The 18,221-nt window shown below is 36.1% G+C and overlaps 1 protein-coding gene across 3 annotated transcripts in view; it reads right to left on the minus strand.

Annotated features, from left to right (window-relative positions):
- Window positions 1–18,221, minus strand: part of LOC149785082 (myotubularin-related protein 13-like) — a 277,095-nt gene that overhangs the window by 185,941 nt on the left and 72,933 nt on the right. For all 3 annotated transcript variants that reach the window (XM_089978822.1, XM_089978820.1, XM_089978821.1), the window contains exons 2-4: window positions 15,951–16,042; window positions 6,552–6,809; window positions 3,769–3,871 (exon numbers count right to left, since the gene is read on the minus strand). In XM_089978822.1, coding sequence (XP_089834948.1) covers window positions 3,769–3,871; window positions 6,552–6,809; window positions 15,951–16,042 — 453 coding nt within the window. The remainder of the gene's footprint in view (window positions 1–3,768; window positions 3,872–6,551; window positions 6,810–15,950; window positions 16,043–18,221) is intronic.

The raw sequence follows: 18,221 nt of genomic DNA on the forward strand, positions 1-18,221 counted from the left end.
ACCCATGAGAAGCTACTGGCAAGCTTTCTCACACACCCACATTGGCCGAATCCAAGACTTGAACCCACACAGACAGAGGTGAGATGGCAGTGATCCGTAACAGAGAGCGCTTTAGACCACTCGGCCACTCGAGGCCCCACTAATGCTTCTGTGGACTCCATTAGTCTATATGATCTATATTTATCATAATATACTGTGCTTCTGTGGGACACTGTTAGTCTGTATGAGCAATGTCTAGATATAAGACATACTGAAAACATATTTACTGTTTCAGAAATTAGACATTGTATTGAGTAAAAAAAGTCGATGTAATAGGATCCTGGATAAATCCAGAAATTCTGACGATGGTGGTCAAATTGGGCTGGCCAACTCGTATCTAGAAATGGGATATGTACAAATCCCAGTAGCAAATTTCTGTAGCTCATTAAGCATACAAACCATACTTTGAATTCAATAACATTTGTAGGCAATAATTTTCATAGCTGTCCCGAACAAGGGTTCCTGAAAGGGGTTGACACTCAGTGATATGTTCAGGGTTTCAAGATAAGATAAATTTCTTCTTTTTACCTGTTGAGTGTTGAAACCATCTCTGGTAATTTCATTTAGAACAAGCTAGACATCCTTAGATATATTTTGCTGATAACTCCATGTGAACATCTCCATTCGCCGAGTAGAAATTTTCAACATGGCTGCCATGATGGCCATACCCGATGTCTGATCAACATTTTCATTCAGGACCAAGTAAACAACATAAGACATTTTTCTGTGAAAACCCTATTTCAATATGATCGTAAATCTTGGAGCAGAAATAACTATATTTTCAAAATGCTCACCTTGACAAGTCAGATCAGCATCATTTAAATTTGAACTAGATATTATAAGAAAAATCATGTGAAAACCCCATATCGATATGGCTTCCTGCTGAGGAATAACTACAGGATTTTCAATATAGCTTAAGAGGCAGCTATACTTGATCACCATCATTTCATTTAGGTCCAATAGGATAACATAAAAAGTCTTTTGGGGAAAACAAAATTTTGGCATACTGAAGTATCAGAAAGTTTCATTGGGAACCAATTTTTGTGGTTCTTGTTGTTGCCTCAAACCAAGAATTTAATGACTCAATGAAAAATTAGCCATATGTGACAATAACACCCCTATGCCTTTCTTATTGTGTTTTGTTTGTAGAGATTAACAATGTTATTAGTATAAATCAAGGTCACTAATATAATCTGGTAATAAAAATATACAAGATTGTACATGTGTTCATTTTATTTTAAACCTTTGCAAATGGAATTATAAAGCATTTTATATTGCTCCAATGCACACCTAGCAATTAGGATTCAGGTAGCTATAATTTCCACTCACTGCCTTAAATCAATGTGTGAGATAAGAATAGAGAGAAATGAGTACTCAAACGATAACATAGTGTAATGATTAATCTTTACAAGTGTTTTGTTTGAGCTCTCTGAGGTGGTAGGATTGTTTAATTTTGCTGACTGTGTTGGCTTCCATTGATGTTACTCACTTGAATGAAAACATGATGTAAAGTATTTAATTTGTTAGGTCTTTCAGTATATCCCCCAGGGGTGTAAAACTGAAGGTTAAAATAAAAACCTTGGTGTCAGAACTGGCGGTCAAATAAAAAATACTGGCAAATTTTCATCTCACCCATACTTTTTCAGCTTGAAATAGGATATTGCAACTTGCACAACATTCTCTCTCTCTCTCTAAAAATACAAACAAACAAAAATGCACAATTAACAAGCAAATGCATTGTCCATTCAAAGAATAATTTTATTAGTTCATTTTTCCTTTAGTTTAAAGTCATACTTTTAACAGTCTCCTTATTATCTTTTTGTAGCAATATTATAGACAACACATTACATATAAGCCAATACAAAAAGCCAAATTAAATATTTTTAACCAAATGGCAGTTAATTTATTGCCTGTCATAAAATGTGTACTATCATCGGTTTCATTGTACTTTGTCTCCAACTATCATCAGTTTCATTGTACTTTGTCTCCTAGAACACATTTATCAAAAAATCAAAAAGGCTAATAATTAATAAGTTACACTTGAACTTTAAGATCTTTCTTTGATTGCAGCAAGTTAAAAACTAAAAAAAATCTGCAATGATACCCTGACTTTGTAATCCAAAAAATGCATTTGTCTCAGCAAGTTTACTGATTTCTTTGTTGTGAAAGAATGTCTTGGGTGATAATGAGTTCTCCAGATATCTTATGGCGAACAAGGACAGATTCTGTAAACTTCTTAAGCCCTGTCACAAAAGGATTATTCACTTATGCAGGCTTCACAATCATGCAATCAGAAGTCACACTGGTAATCCTAATGGATGTGCCGTATTCCAGTCAAGGGAATTATTTTCTCCATTTTTCATTAAAGTTAGATCCACAGTTACTCTTTTGTGTTCTGCTTCTTTCACTTTCTTCGCTAATGATTCTTAGTCCTAGCCGTTTTAATCTGGTGATCACTTTCTAGTGCAACAAGCATTGACATTAAACATATGGACAAGATCTTGATGAGCTCGATGGAAATCATGTGAGAGCTCATGAGATAAGGGGAAGCTACTCTGTCATAACATTGCCTATGCTGGTCTGGTTCCGTTTCTTATGCTCCCAGTGTTGCACTCCACTATACAAATAGCAGAGTGCAATGCAGGGAGCATACGAAGCAGGGAACCAGACAATGCCTATGCTTGAAGTATACATGATGCCATCCCTCATCCAAAGCATTGGATATTAAATAAATCCTGATTGATTTATGCGAATCCTTTGTGTAAATAAAATGCACGGCAACAAAACGTGTATGTCAATTTTCTCAAGTGTGGTCCCTGATGCACAAATGTGTGTAAAGGGAAACACTGGTCTCTGCTTTGTGCTCATACATGTGATAACATTGTTTTCTACAATCAAGTGACTGTCATTTTGGTAGAGTTTTGTATTCTTTATTTGTGGTATTTGTAGAGGTTCATCCATGAAATTAAATACCATATAATATTAAAATTTTTACATGCAAAACCATAAATAAAAGTACAAACAAAATAAATGATACTACAGTAACTTCCATTCAGGAGGAGTAGCAATAACAAGATTTTCAAAAGGATGCTATGATTACCATACTGGATGTCAGAATGGCACCATTTTTATGATTCAGTACCAACTAGACATCATAAAAAGTATTTTGGTGAAAACACATGATGATGACTTTCTATTTAGAGGGAGTAGTGATAACCTAAGTCTGAATATGTCTGCCATGGTGGCCATATTGGACATCAGATCAGCACCATTTTCATCTAGGACCAACCAGATATCATAAAATTCTTTTCGTCAAATCCCCAACATGAGACATTCTGATTGAAATCAGATTTCCACTGTCCAGGGTGAAGATCTGACAGTGACTGCTTAGGGGTCATGTTCTACTGACCTTTGAGTTAGACAATGGAATGCTGCTTTAAGAAATTTGAAAGCAAATCAAATCGTTCAGCACCCAATAATGCTCTTCAGTTATACTGCGCAGTCTCCCAAAGGTGAAAATACAAGACTTTGTCTGATTGGCTGATAAAATTAGCAATTATGGTAATAACATAGGTCACCAGAACAGTGGATCTGATTTTAATCAGACTGCATCACCAGATGACCATTCAACTATCTTCAGTGGTTGATCAATGTCACATAGGTCCTAAAATTCATGGTCTGTAGAAACCAAATAAACTTATGCAGAAAACTGTCTTGAATGTCTCCTACCTGGAGGAGGAACCTGTACAAATCCCAGCAGGTTCCCAACCAGTCCCTCCAGTTCCACAGTCAAGTTGTCCATGTAGGCAGTGTAAATAATGCCTAAGCAATTCTGAAAAAGATTTCCACTTTATTATAAAAAACCCAAGAAATTCAAACAAAAATGCTGCAATGTCAAGATAAATTAATTTTTTTTAAAAGTAATGCTTGATACCATGATGTCTTTACTTGTTTCTATGTCCTGATTTTCTGAACATGGTATAATTGTGAAGATGGGTATTAAATAATGTGCTGTTATTTTAATTCCAGTTATCATTATTGCTTTTGTTTCAGTCAAATATCCATTGATTTTTGCAACATAAAAAAAAGATAATCTGGAAAGGAACATGTTGAAACCCAACTACCAAACCCAAGCCCACTGCCTCGTACACCAAAAACCACAATTGATCCTGATCTCCTATTTTTCCTGGGTGACTGGGAATGTGGCCTGGGACCATCACTTAGTGATTGGGAATGGGGACAGGGCCCATCATTGGGTGACTGGGAATGGGGCCTGGGACCATCACTTAGTGATTGGGATTGGGGCCAGGGCCCATCATTGGGTGACTGGGAATGTAGTCTGGAACCATCACTCAGTGATTGGGAATGGGGCCAGGGGCCATCACTGGGTGACTGGGAATGGAACATGAACCCATCCTTTTCATAAATGGGAACCGGGCATGGTGACTGGGAATGGGACATGAGCCCATCATTGGGCAATTGGGAATGGCGCATGGACCCATCACTGGGTGATCAGGAATGGGACTTAGGCCCATCATTGGGTGACTGGGAATGGTGCTTGTGCTAATATTTGGGTGAATGGGAATGGGGCCTGGACCCATCAGTGGACTACTCAGAAGGGGTCTCTGCCCATCATTGGGTGATTAGGAATCGGACATGGTTCCATCACTGGGTGACTGGGAATGGGGCATGAGCCCATCACTGGATGATTAGGAATGTGACCTGAGCCCATCAATGGATGACTGGAAATGGGGCCTGGGCCAATTTTCGAGTGACTGGGAATGGGACCTGGACCCATCAGTGTATTACTGGGAATAGAGCAAGGATCCATCATTCAGTGATTGGGAATATGCCTTGACCCATCAGTGGATTACTGAGAAGGGCATGGGCCCATCACTGGGTTATTGAGAATGAACGTAGACCCATTATTTAGTGATTGGTAATCAGATATAGTCCCATCATTGGGTGACTGGGAAGGGGTATGGGCATATCAATGAGTGATTGGAAATGGGGCCTGGGCCCATCAATGGGTGACTGGGAATGGGCCAACAATGGGTGATTGGGAATGGGGTATGAGCCTATCACTTGGTGATTAAGAATGGTACCTGGACCCATAACTGGGTGACTAGGAATGGGGCATGTGCCCATCAATGGACAACTGTGAATGGGGAATGCACATATCACTGAGTGGGACATAGATCCATCATTAAGAGATTGGGAATGGGGCCTAGGTCCATCATTGGATGATTGGGAATGGAACCTGGGCCCATTGTTGAGTGACTGGGAATAGGGCCTAGGCCCATCACTAGGTGACTGGGAATGGAGTCTAGGCCCATCATTAGGTGATTGGGAATTGGGCCTGGGCCCATCATTAGATTACTGGGAACTGGGCCTGGGACCATCACTGGGTAATTGGAAATGGAACATAGGCCAATCATTGAGTGACTGAGAATCAGATATGGTCCCATCTTTGAGTGATTGGGATTTGGACATGGTCCCATCGTTGGAGGTTTGGGAATAGGGACCTCGGACCATCACTAGGTGACTGGAAATGTAGCATAAGCCCCTCACTGAGTGACCAGGAAAGTGGTCTGAGCCCATAGCTAGATGATTGATAATGGTGAATAGGCTCATCATTGGGTAAATGGTTATGGGGCATGGGCCCATCATTCTTTGAAAATCAAAATATTGATAATACTTGGAGGGGTAATATGGTATATTAGATAGGATAAAAGAGAACATGACTGAAATATACAAACACAAGAGGCCATTAGAGTTAAACAGAGAAAAGTGCCTATTATTTTTAATGCAAATGATCCCTAATCGTTTACCTTGCATAAGCTCTTTTGCATGTTATCTACTGCATTCAAACGTTTGAAGGGCATTTTGATGCCTCTGTATGATTTGCATACAAGTGCATTTGGATGCCTGTACACTATCTGCATATTAGCACGTTTCTTTGCCAGCAGTAAACATCAGTCATTTTGAGCTAGTTTTCATAGCACCACTTTCAGGGAAAACTCTTTTTAGAAACTACAAGCACTTAGGTAAAACAAACATCATGTCAGATCATGTGGACGCTAAGTAAGATGCAGTCATACTCTGCTATTTAAAGTAGCTGGGTCATATTTTCCACAATCAAAAATGAGGCCACAGATTTTGTTCAGCACTTTGAATCTGGATGATTAGAATTATAACTATGAAGGCTTCAATAACTCATATATAGGCTTTGATAATATGCCAAATTTTGATAATTTAGTGATCAAGATATCACTGGTGGATTTCAAGGTTGAGCAAGGTCAGCTACAGTTGATTATGTAGCATCATTTACCTGATGATGACTGAGTTCTCTCAATGTTTTAAAGCATATAAAAAAAATCTTCTGTGAAAAATAATTATACAACTATAAAGATCAGATTTTACTCATAAACCTATCTAGATAATAGATGTGTTCAAAAAGAATCCTGCAAACATTTTGGTCTATAATATCTCCTGACACTGCTTAATCTTACCCTAAATGTCTCTATGTAGTTCAGCCTGGACATTATGACAAGACTCTTGGGGGCAAACATTTGTGAGTGGTGGGCCAGAGTGTGCTCATGGTCTTCAATATCTTCATCATCTGGCTGGGAGGTTGTCATGGTGACAGTCTCGCTGAAGGTCAGGCATGCAGAGTAGTGCCTGACAAGGTCGACATCTGTCAGCACAGCTGTAAAGAATGTTGGCTGTTGCCTCTGTGTTGACAGTGCCCATCCTGTTGGCTGACAGAACTGAAATCAAAGTATATATGATACTGATTTGACCATCAAAAAAAGAGTAGTGAAAAGTATAAATTATACATGTTCAATATTGATAAATATTATTTCCTAAATAATGTTATAATCAATCAACATCTTGGTGATATTAGCTCATTTTCAAGTTGATTAATAACTGAATCAGAAACTATCTTTCAAGAGTTACAAAGTTCACCACCTAATCAATATGCAAATATCTCACACACAGTAAACCTCACTGGGCATCATGCTTATACATTAAGCCTATGTACAAAGTTGGACAAAAAGGTTGATAAAAAGTGAAGGTGCTAACAAGCTACAAGATCACCTCAATAATATGTGTGGATCTCATTCTTAATTGTATTCATCTGAGATTTTGATGATTTAGGAAAACACGCATTTATCAAGTTTAATCAAAATCAAATCAAAGAAATAGTCTATAAAGTGGAAACAAGTTCAATGAATAAGATACAAGTGCACCTCATTAATATACATGTCTCTTTCCCATGATCAAACTCATGTGAGATTTGTAACTATACAAGCCTATAATCCAAGTTTGATCAAAACTGAATCAGAAATATGGCTTCCATAGTGATACAATGCTAAGTAAATCAGATGTAAGATCACATCCTTAACATCTGTGGATCTCATTTATTATTAAACACATTGGAGATCCAAAAGGTATAATCCCAAATGGTCAAAATCTGATCAGGAACACGAGTTCCTCACATGTAACAAGCTCAGACAATTCAGTGGAAACCACCTCATCAATTCCTCATTTTCAAATTTGTCTAAGATCTTCATGCCATATTCCAAGTTTGATCAAAATCAGATCAGGAAGTGCTAACAAGCTCAGCCAATCAGATGCAATATTATCTCATTAATATGTGCAGATCTAACTCATCAAATGTCAGATTTTGATGATATAAGCCCATATTCCAAGTATTATCCAAATCAAAATTGTCTGTGCAGTATTGCTTCTCGCCCAACACACACAATATTTTTAAAGTATAGTAGTAATGTACAAGCTAGTTTGGTCATCTAACTACCAAAGAGTCCATTTAGTTACGAAAGAACTGAACATGGTACAGTACATACATCGATGATTATGGAAAATCCATGTTTCCAGTGGATTTTAATTCATTCACACTATTGTCTGTCGCAGACCTGATATAGTTTTTATTGTGAATGTCCACTTCAAGAATACAGTGAATGTAGGCACATTCACTCATCTTCAATTTAACTGTTACATGTATTCTGAAATTTAATATTAATATAGTTTAACCAAAGTCTATTCAATCCTGATTACTGAATGTTCTGCACATTACAGATAATTGTCGTGAATCTCACCTCTATCCATGCAGGCTCAAGCCTCAGGCTTGGCTAATGTGGGTCTGTGAGAAAGCTTGCCAGTAGCAGTGATTTCAATAATTGCAATGGAGAGATAGAAAGAGCGATTCTCACATGCAAGTGTTAGCATATCATGTGAGAAGAAAAAAGACAATGAAGCAACACATACAATGACTGCATGGGCTTATTATTCAGTTACTATAATGAATGGAAGGAATATGGTTATCATTTTTGTGGTCATTCGTCCAGTCACTTTTAAATTGCTTATTTAACATGTTCCCACACAATGCAATATAAATAGTGCATACCAAATTACAACCTCTAATCAAGCCTGTGAAGTACTTCTGTACCAAATATACATGTCCCTGCAAGACATTATTATCCTCAAGTACCAGACTGTGCAATGTTTACCATAGATAGACCTACTGTTTGTATGCAGTCTCTGTTAAGCACATGCTGCTGCTATATTCTTACGACTGCTGATTTAGTCATTGGTTGAGTATAATAATACAAAATGGATGAGTGAAAGTTATGAAAAGCATAATCATAACTTCGGGGGGAGATTAACATGTATGCTTTTTTTAATAATTGATGCAGATATATTTTCATCTGGTATCATTTTTCAGTCGACATGACAAATACTGCAATATTGTTCCCAAGTTTCAAGCAAATATTGTTTCATTATTAGTTTAGTTAATCACTTGTTACATTTCAACCCAACTATCCTTCTTAAGTTGGCATGTTTGAAAATAAAAGAAGTTGTCACTCAAAAACACTTTAAAAAAGTATTTTAACTATGTTTAGCTATCAAGGAGAGTGTGAAACTACTGAAATTAGGTCCATAAACAACCCAGTGGCACTGAATTGATGGGAACCAAAACTAAATTTATTACCAATTTCATGTCATCTCTTCACTTTGGAAGGCATTAAAGTGTTACTGTATCTTCAAAACAGAAGAACAATGCAATTTCCTCATGGAAAATCTTTTTAAGAAAGGCCGCATATGGGAGCAGAGATGACTTAAGAGCCACTGTACCTCTTGCAGAAGCAAAACAACTGCCAGACAGCCACTCATTTTTGTCAGTGAAAAAGTTAATTATTAAAACTACCCACTACCTTCTACAGATTAACAAGGTGACCATAACTTGTGTGCTTTGGAATCCATCCCCTTGCTAATACTGTGCTTTTTTCTTCTTTTATCCCATTTGCATTTTCATTCTCTGATTACATATATCAGTGTAAATGGAGACATTCCAAGGTTGTTCCCCATGTATGGTTTAAGCACTTTTACTAATCATCTAATAGCCATTTTTGCACCCTCTTTCTCTATTGCTTTCTATATATTACTATCGAGTCTGAATGTCAATACTTCTGGTGTGTCATGCAGCAAATGAGCTGCAAGTACAGTAGTTCTGATTTGCAGTAATTGTTTGACTCAAAACTTGAAAAAAAACAGCAAAAACCAAATCACATGCAAATTCTGAATAAATCTATAAAAGTCATCATAAAAACCCAACAAAGTCACTTACTTAAGTGCATAGGTATTCTTCAGATATAACCACTCACTGGTTTGAATGATAGAAATCCATTCATACTTGTCTACATTATCAGCTAAAATCCTAAGTAAAGATCATTGACTTTAAAGTCAATGTCAGGGAAATGACTAGTGAAATGCAATGAAATGCAAAAGCCTGGCCAAATTCACTTGTGGATGTACAAGACGCTGTTTTCTTAAGTACACTGAAGCACAAAAATACATGCAATGACATTTGCCTTGATCTCAAGGTCAATTAGGTCTGGTTATCAAAATTACTTCACTAAAGTGTGTGTGTGTGTGTGTGTGTGATTTGCATTTTTAACAATTTTTCAGTCAAGCTGCTACCATGTCTGCAGTGTGGCAGTTTAAGGTGATATCTAGCAGTTGTACATCAGGCTGCAGTCAAGTACCATCATGTCCTACCCAATCACATTATCCTGACAGCAGGCCCACCAGTCCTAACACTAACCTTTTAATACTGATTGTCAAGCAAGGCAGCTGCTAGTACCATTTTGTAAGTCTTTGGTATCCCTCAGCAGAGGTTTGAACCCAAGACTTCCCACATCCGAGGTAGATACAAAAAGGTGCAGTATGTTGGTGGTCAGAACTGGAGTAGCAATAACAAGATTATTAAGATGGCCACAATGGTGGCCATATTGGTTATTAGATCAATACACTTTTCATCTAAAACCAATCAGACATCAAAACAGGTCTTATAGTGACAACTGTTCTGAAGAAGTAGAGATGGATTTTCAAGATGGATTCTATGCTGGCCATATTGGGTATCCAATTGCCACCATTTTCATTTAAAACAACCAAACATCACAGAAAATGTTTTTTTAGTGAAACCCTCTATGGACTTGGATTTTTAGGCTCAATGTGCCCTCCTGTATATCACAAGAGGTGACTAATGAAGGCATCCTTTTTGTCCCCAAATGCTTATCATAATGATGTTCCTGCTTGAGAAGGTCCAAAAGGGCATGGCTTATATCAAACAATGGATTTTGTACTTTAAAGGATTTTACCCTCTTCTGGCTTTATCCTGGCTGAATGTCTTGTTTATATCTAAACCTACTCAGCCCTGATAGCCAAGAATATGACGATGTGCCACAAAACTATATACATTCATGTTTTGGATGAACAGCTATAACAAGATTTTCAAAATGACCACACTGGATGTCAGATCAGCACAATTTTCATTACAACCAACCAGACATCATAAGAAGTCTTTTAATGAAAACCACAAGTTTATATGACCATCCATCTAGAAGAAATAGCGATAAAAAGATTTTCAAGATGGATGCTGTGGTGGCCATTCTGGACTTCTGATCGGGACCATTTTCATTTAAGACCAACTGGACATCATACAAAGTTTTTTGGTGAAAACCTTTGTCAATATGACTTTCTCTTCTTCAAGTGGTGTTATAAGATTTTCAAATGGTGCTGCAGCATCTGACTTGCACCATTTTTATTTAGGACCACCTACACATCAGAAGTCTTTTAATGGAAACCCCATGTTGATATGATCAAGAAAGGGGGAAGTCACTGTTAACATGGTTACAACACTAGGGTAATGCTAAATGATGTGACCAAGAAAGGGAAAAACCATTGTTAACACGGGTACAAAATTGTGGCAATGCTAAATGCTTGTCACTGTTTGAGGAAATTATACATCTGTGAAATATAAATATTTTCTTGATAAGACTCTATGGTCTTAACTAAGTAACAGAAAAAAACAAAAGCCATCATCTTTTGTATGAATTCAAAATATAGTTTATTTCCCTAAAATACAATGCGAAAAATTAAAAATAACTTACAGCAAAGTGAATGAAATCCTTAATAGTCCTTAAGTTCTATCACAAGTCCAAAAGTATTGTTTTCCAAATGAGTTCCAGTGGTTTTCTGAATGAAGTTAAATTGATTGTGCTGATGTGCTGACAGTCTTTATGTATCAAAGTGATATAATCCAAAATATCTTTACATGAATTCACAGATTCTAAAACAGCTACTAAATCCTAAAGTCTGAGCACTTTGTAATTCCACTGAATAATTTAAAGAAAAAAATTAAATCCCGTCAACTGAATTGATCACAACTATTTGTCTCCATTAAGACAAATGTTTATGATAGGAATAATTAATTTTCAGTAACTCACCACTTATATAAACCAAGACTTAATACAGAACAGAGAGTCTAATATTCAATCTAGATCAATCTAATTTTGTCAACCAAGTCAGGTACTTTAGCAGCTAGACAATCAGGAATTAGATCAGTCTGGTTTTTAAAGAAAACCCATGACCTGAACTCATCTCATCAACATGTTACTTCTATCCCAAAACTATGCAACATGTACTAAAATGACCTCATCTTACATACCGAACCTACAACTATAAACAAAATTAGTATTTAATATGATTTTCCTAAATGACCCTTACAATCTATAATCATGAAAATTAATACATATAATATAGATATACATAATATTTTTTCAACAACAATTTATATTAATAACAATTTAATCCATTAAATCATTACAATTAATGCCATAACAACTGTAAAGTAATTGAAAAAAGTTATGATCTCTAGACTACAATGATCTCATAAATGTGAGATTTAGGTTGCTGACCACCTCCCAAAACTTCCCAAGCACTGTGCTCTATGGGCTGAACATAGGAAGTTCCTCTTAAAATTGACTTATAGCAATGGCACAATGCATATTTATGTTACTCTGAACTTTATTCCAAGCACTGAAATTACTGTTTGAAACCATTATTGAATTTTGTGTAATATTTCAGTTCCTTAGATTATCTTGTTTTCGCACAACAGTTAGATCACACATGCTTAGATACTGTCAAATGTCAGATACTGATACCACTCAAGCACTTTAGTAATGGTCTAATCCAAACATAATCTATTAATGCTTTTAATACTTTCAAATTACTACTGGTCACACATAGTATAATTCAAAGATAAACTTTAGGCTACTCTCTGTTCAATCTGATTAAAATCAGATTTCGACTGTCCTACATGAAGATCTGATGATGACTGCTAAAGAGTAATGTTCTGGTGACCTTTGAATTAGCCAAAGGAAATGCAGCTTTCAAAAATCGGAAAGTGCAACAAATCGTTCGGTACACATTGATGCTCTTCATCCACAGTACTCTTTCTCCAAACGTGAAGATATAAGACTTCATCTGATTAGCTGATAAAATTAGTGATTATGGTAATAACATAGGTTACCAGAACATGACCCCAGGGTGGTCACTGTCAGATCTTCATGTATAACAGCAGAGATCTTATTTTAATCAGATTGCTACCTGCTGAATTAACAATTCAAGTGTCACCCTCACTGTCACATGATCACAGGAAGTCTATATAGTGGAAATAAACTACAGTGCAAGTAAGGTATTAACAATAAAATTGGACAAATGTCTGTTCCATAATGTTTTTAATAGTGATTTTATGTACAATATGCAGGAACTTTCACTGAGTGATGGGAGGGATGGATCAAGACATACCTCATCAAGGCAAGAAGATGCAAAAATGTCTATGGTGTCACCAAGACAAATAGCACATGAAAAAAAACTGCCATGATTTTGTGTTCCAAATTGTATAGACCATGAAATAATTATTTCCGAAAATAATTAAGGGTGTCCCAACTTTCATGGTGTCCCAAGACTTAAAGATATTGATAAAGTAACCAAATGTACAGTTCAAACATGTGCGTGTAATGCTTTTGTAGGACCTTCAATGACTAAAATAACATGTAGTGGATTACAAATTTTAAAAATGTTTCTTTAAAATAAAATATTCCATTACCAAATATCATTCAAAGGTAAATAATTTAGTTTAAAGAAATTGTTATAAGCATTATCCAAATGTCTAATTTTGTCTAATGTGCATTATAACAAGTCTCGTTGATTTCTGCTCTTTTCCTTACAATGGCACTTTCGATGTGAAAATCATAGATACATACTTTAGGAAAATAATTAAAATATTCAACATAACAATCATCCAAAGCACAGATGTTGGAATATGTCTGTATAATTTAATTGAAACTTGAAATTCCTGCATCAGTGATATCCATATGCATGTTCATTTACATGTTTACTGATTATGTAAACCATTTACACAAATAAATGCTGCCACCTTAGTGTGAACACAATCCATATCAAATGTGTTTAGCTTGATCAAAGCCCTTTGACACTTGTCTTAACAAGATCAAATGTTGGTTTTGCATGTAAACTTTGACAATGAATTTTATTATTTAACTAAAGTATCTTAGGCCATGAAAAAATGTTTCCCATTGCACTGGTTTTAAAATTTGGGTTGGCATGTTATAGTTATAAATTAAACATTACATATATTTAATGAGATTTTTTCGATTTTATTTTTACCATGAGGCAAAAAGTGCTAGGGTCAGCAATGAGAAACAGTGATTGACAGCCAACTGGAAACAAAAAGTTTTGGTTTAGGCGACATAATATTTTTATTTTTTGGGTAGTTTTTCTGCTCTTAATCATGTAAAATGTCTTTACAAAATTAGTGTTCACCTAATTGGGGATACATAGTCAGTCAAACATGATTATCTGACATTTAATACAGATACAACTATTCGAAGTTTATTACTAAAATCTGATCCAAAACAGCCGATTATCTGGGTGAAATATGTTTCACTCAATGTATTACCGCTCTGGTGGTCTAGTGGTTAGAGCGCCCGCCTCGGATGTGGGAGGTCGTGGGTTCGATCCCCGGCAGAGCCATATCAAAGACTTTCAAAAATGGTATTAACAGCTGCCTCACTTGGCGCTTAGCATTAAGAGGTTAGTGTTAGGACTGGTTGGCCTGGTGTCAGGATAATGTGACTGGGTGGGACATCATGCTACATGTCTGCAGCATGATGCCCCAGTGCTAGACATCACTATAAACTGCCACACTGTGGACATCATAACGATATGACTGAATTTTTTTTAAAGCTAAGTTAAAATCCAAAACACACACACTCAATGTATTAAGGTAATTAGTATACAACAGTATCATCATAATTGCAGATTGAACCCTAAATAAGGATTTTCATACTTGAAATAAAAAGTTTCATTTGCTGACTAGATTACACAATCCCTGTAGTTGTGGACTTTGTACACAAGATTCTAATGATTCTAAACAACATGGGGCACCAATCACCAGAACCTGTCCGTAATAATGGCTAATAAGTTATTGAGCAGATGTTTCCAAAGATCACCTTCCTGTTTCTGAGAGTGCATCTTAAACACGTTAATGCAAACTAGAAATTGTATATTAGAATTTTCCCTTACTCAGAGCATACATATTTTAGAGCAAGGGAAAGTTCTAATAATCATGAACTATCCTGAGCAAGAAAGTAGCCTTTTCAAAAATTACATGATTTTAGAATTTGGTATTCTGGCAGAACAGTCAATAATCTTGCAAAATCTATGCTAATCTAAGGAAATATACATAAGTTGACAACCAAATCTCACTGTATTTTCCAATCAGGCCTTTGATGTATTGCATAATATTATAATCATTATTTGCTTCATATCCTGGATGGCAGAACAACACAGACTTCATGTTGAGAAGGAAGATATTTGCTTATTTTTATCTTTACTAAAAGTAGTAAGTTTGTCAATACCCAAATGCATGCAAATGGTGCTTAAGCTTTCCAATTTGACACAGTCATAGTCTGTATGCAAACATAAACCACTACTCACAACTTCCATATCTATTCCCATTGGGTAATGTGACAAGTGTCATTAGGAAAGGATTAATTGCAGCAATTTGATACTGTTGCCTTTTCCCTTCACTTAATTAAGTCACTGATGATTCACAGAAAAAGGTAAACCTTATAATTTATTTCATACACAAAATAAGTTAAAAGACCAACAGGATTTAGTTCATACACAAAATAAGGTAAAGACCCTCATGGTTTAAATCAGACACAAAATAAGGTAAAGACCCTCAGGATCTAGTTCATACACAAAATAAGGTAAAGACCCTCATGATTTAGTTCATACACAAAATAAGCTAAAGACCCTCAGGGTTTAGTTCATACACAAAATAAGGTGTAGACCCTCATGGTTTAAATCAGACACAAAATAAGGTAAAGACCCTCATGATTTAGTTCATTCACAAAATAAGGTAAAGACAATATTCAGTGTGCCAGAATTTAAGTCTCTGTAAAGCCTTAAAATTTAACTGCCAAAATAAAGCCCAAATGGGTGAAAAATACACTTACCAAGTCAATGCCCTGTGTGATGGAGAGGGGGCAATCCTCCCAGTCCCACTTTGGGAATCGCTGCAGGATTTTACCACTGCTTAGATTGCTTCCTGAAAAATATAAGAAAAAAAAGTCAACCATGAACTGAGCTAATCCTGCAACCAACCTTCCAGTTCATAAAATCCATTCCCTCCCCCATCTGCTTTCTCTTTAGATGCATCCATCTCTATGTCAGCAACAGTATCTCCTCCTAAACGAATGGGTGGAAATTGATCAAATTAGGTATACAGGTTGCCCATGTGGTAACAATCTACCAGAGGGGTAGATTTTTGGTCACAGGGAGTTGGTCATAACTCAACTATACACAAAAATTGCTGTGAAAATTTTGATATTCAATGTCTTAGAGACTATAAGCATGAATTTATAAATGATGACACATAGTATAGGTTAGGACTCTGTCAAGTGGGCAATATTTAATAACTTGTATTATTCTATGTGGTTTCAGTAACTCAAAGAGTCTATTCTTATTCTTTTGTTTACTTTTCACTAACTATTACACAGTTAGGTATCTGACATTGAACAAATACACATCTATCTTCTGCATCTTAACATGAACCTATATCTCAAACTAAACTGCCCCCCACACACCCTGCCCCCTGTCTTACTGAGCCTACCTTCTCATCTCAGATCATGATCCCATTTGTTTCATAACTAGCTTGGGTCTATTAATTCATAATAAGCATGGTTTGTGGTGGGGAGGGCCACTATCACATCTCCTAAGTCCTAGTTTTGTGGGGTGGGTGGGTGGTACTTGCAGTTCTAGGTAGGGAAGAGCATGTAATCAAAAGTATAGAGATCTGCGATAGTGAGTCAAAAACTCAACTCTAATAAGAGGCTGTTAATACATTTTATACATGTTTTGCTTCTATCGTACAGTGTAACATTTCATACCAGCCAACTAAAGATGCAACAATTTGGCTGCTGATATAGAGAAAATGAGACACTACAATGGACATTCAGATATAGCTGTTGATCGGAGGTAACCATCACAACTGGTTAATTTGATTACAAATCTTAGCTTTAAAGTTCCCTTTTTGTTTTTTGCAGTCATTAGTACCTACATGCATTCTCTATTAAATTTAAAATAAAGTAGAAGCCACGATAAATGTAGGTGTATCATGCTGTAAGGATGCAAATTTCTGTCGATCTATGAGGAGCACATTAACTTGGGCCAGAGGACAATTAATTAGATTTATGGTGACAGGTGCTTGTTAAATCGCTACACTGCAATGATTTCTAATGTCTGTGTCAGGAGAGGAAGTGATTCTTAATTAAGCCTTCATTTATTTAACCGTCGGATGAATAGAAAAGGGAAGGTTAACTTCAATTTTATATCTGAACTGTCCGAGTTGAAATTGACCAGAATCTGTTATTTGGAAATCTAGAAGTCAGGTTGACCACAACTTTGGCACCTAGTTCTAAAAGGTGGTAGATATATTTAATTCTGACTGGTTACACTAAATAAGGAGCATGGCTCCCACACAAATTTCTTGGATTTTATATGCCCCCATCATCAAAGAATCCAGTCAGTCTGCATTTTTCCTGCAAGAGTGAAAATATAAGGGACTCTGAGACTGAATTTAGAAGAAATTCTCTCATAAAACATTATCTAAGGGACTGGATGTCTGAAAAGTCGATGGACACAATTCTGGCAGTAGAAAGTGAACAAAGCTTGAAAGCACATGGTATTTGCGTCAATCCCATATAATTCATTGATACCAATATAATGATTTGGTTGAATTTACTTGCTTATATTTGCATGAAATTATTTGTTTAAATCCATAGATCAATTCTCTTGATATGAGTATAGCTGTGTTTGAGTTTATCTATCTGAATTCGTACAATGATCTTTATATAAGTTCGACTAATTGTTTGAATTTGTCATCTTGATTGTTATAGGAATCTAAGAATTCCATGCATTACTGTCGTTGATAATGAATTACGAGAATCCGTGTGAATTCCCTGATCTTAGATGATTTCACCTAAGATAAAGACCTGGATGTGTGTATTCACAGAAAATAATGTAGTAAAGCCATATAATGAATTTCATTCATTCATTTGTGTAATTGAGACGAGGACGGAACTGTTATGTCTCGTGATGTTAATGCGAGTCAGTGATTAAATAGCCATTAGGAAGTACATTAATCTTATGAAACTAGATTTGTTTATGGTCTGCCATGTTTAACTCGATCAGATAGCCTTTGGTATCTGTTTGAATTTTGATAGGAC

Source organism: Sinohyriopsis cumingii, chromosome 13, assembly GCF_028554795.1.
Source record: "Sinohyriopsis cumingii isolate HCF-2022 chromosome 13, ASM2855479v2, whole genome shotgun sequence".
Taxonomy (NCBI): Eukaryota; Metazoa; Mollusca; class Bivalvia; order Unionida; family Unionidae; genus Sinohyriopsis; species Sinohyriopsis cumingii.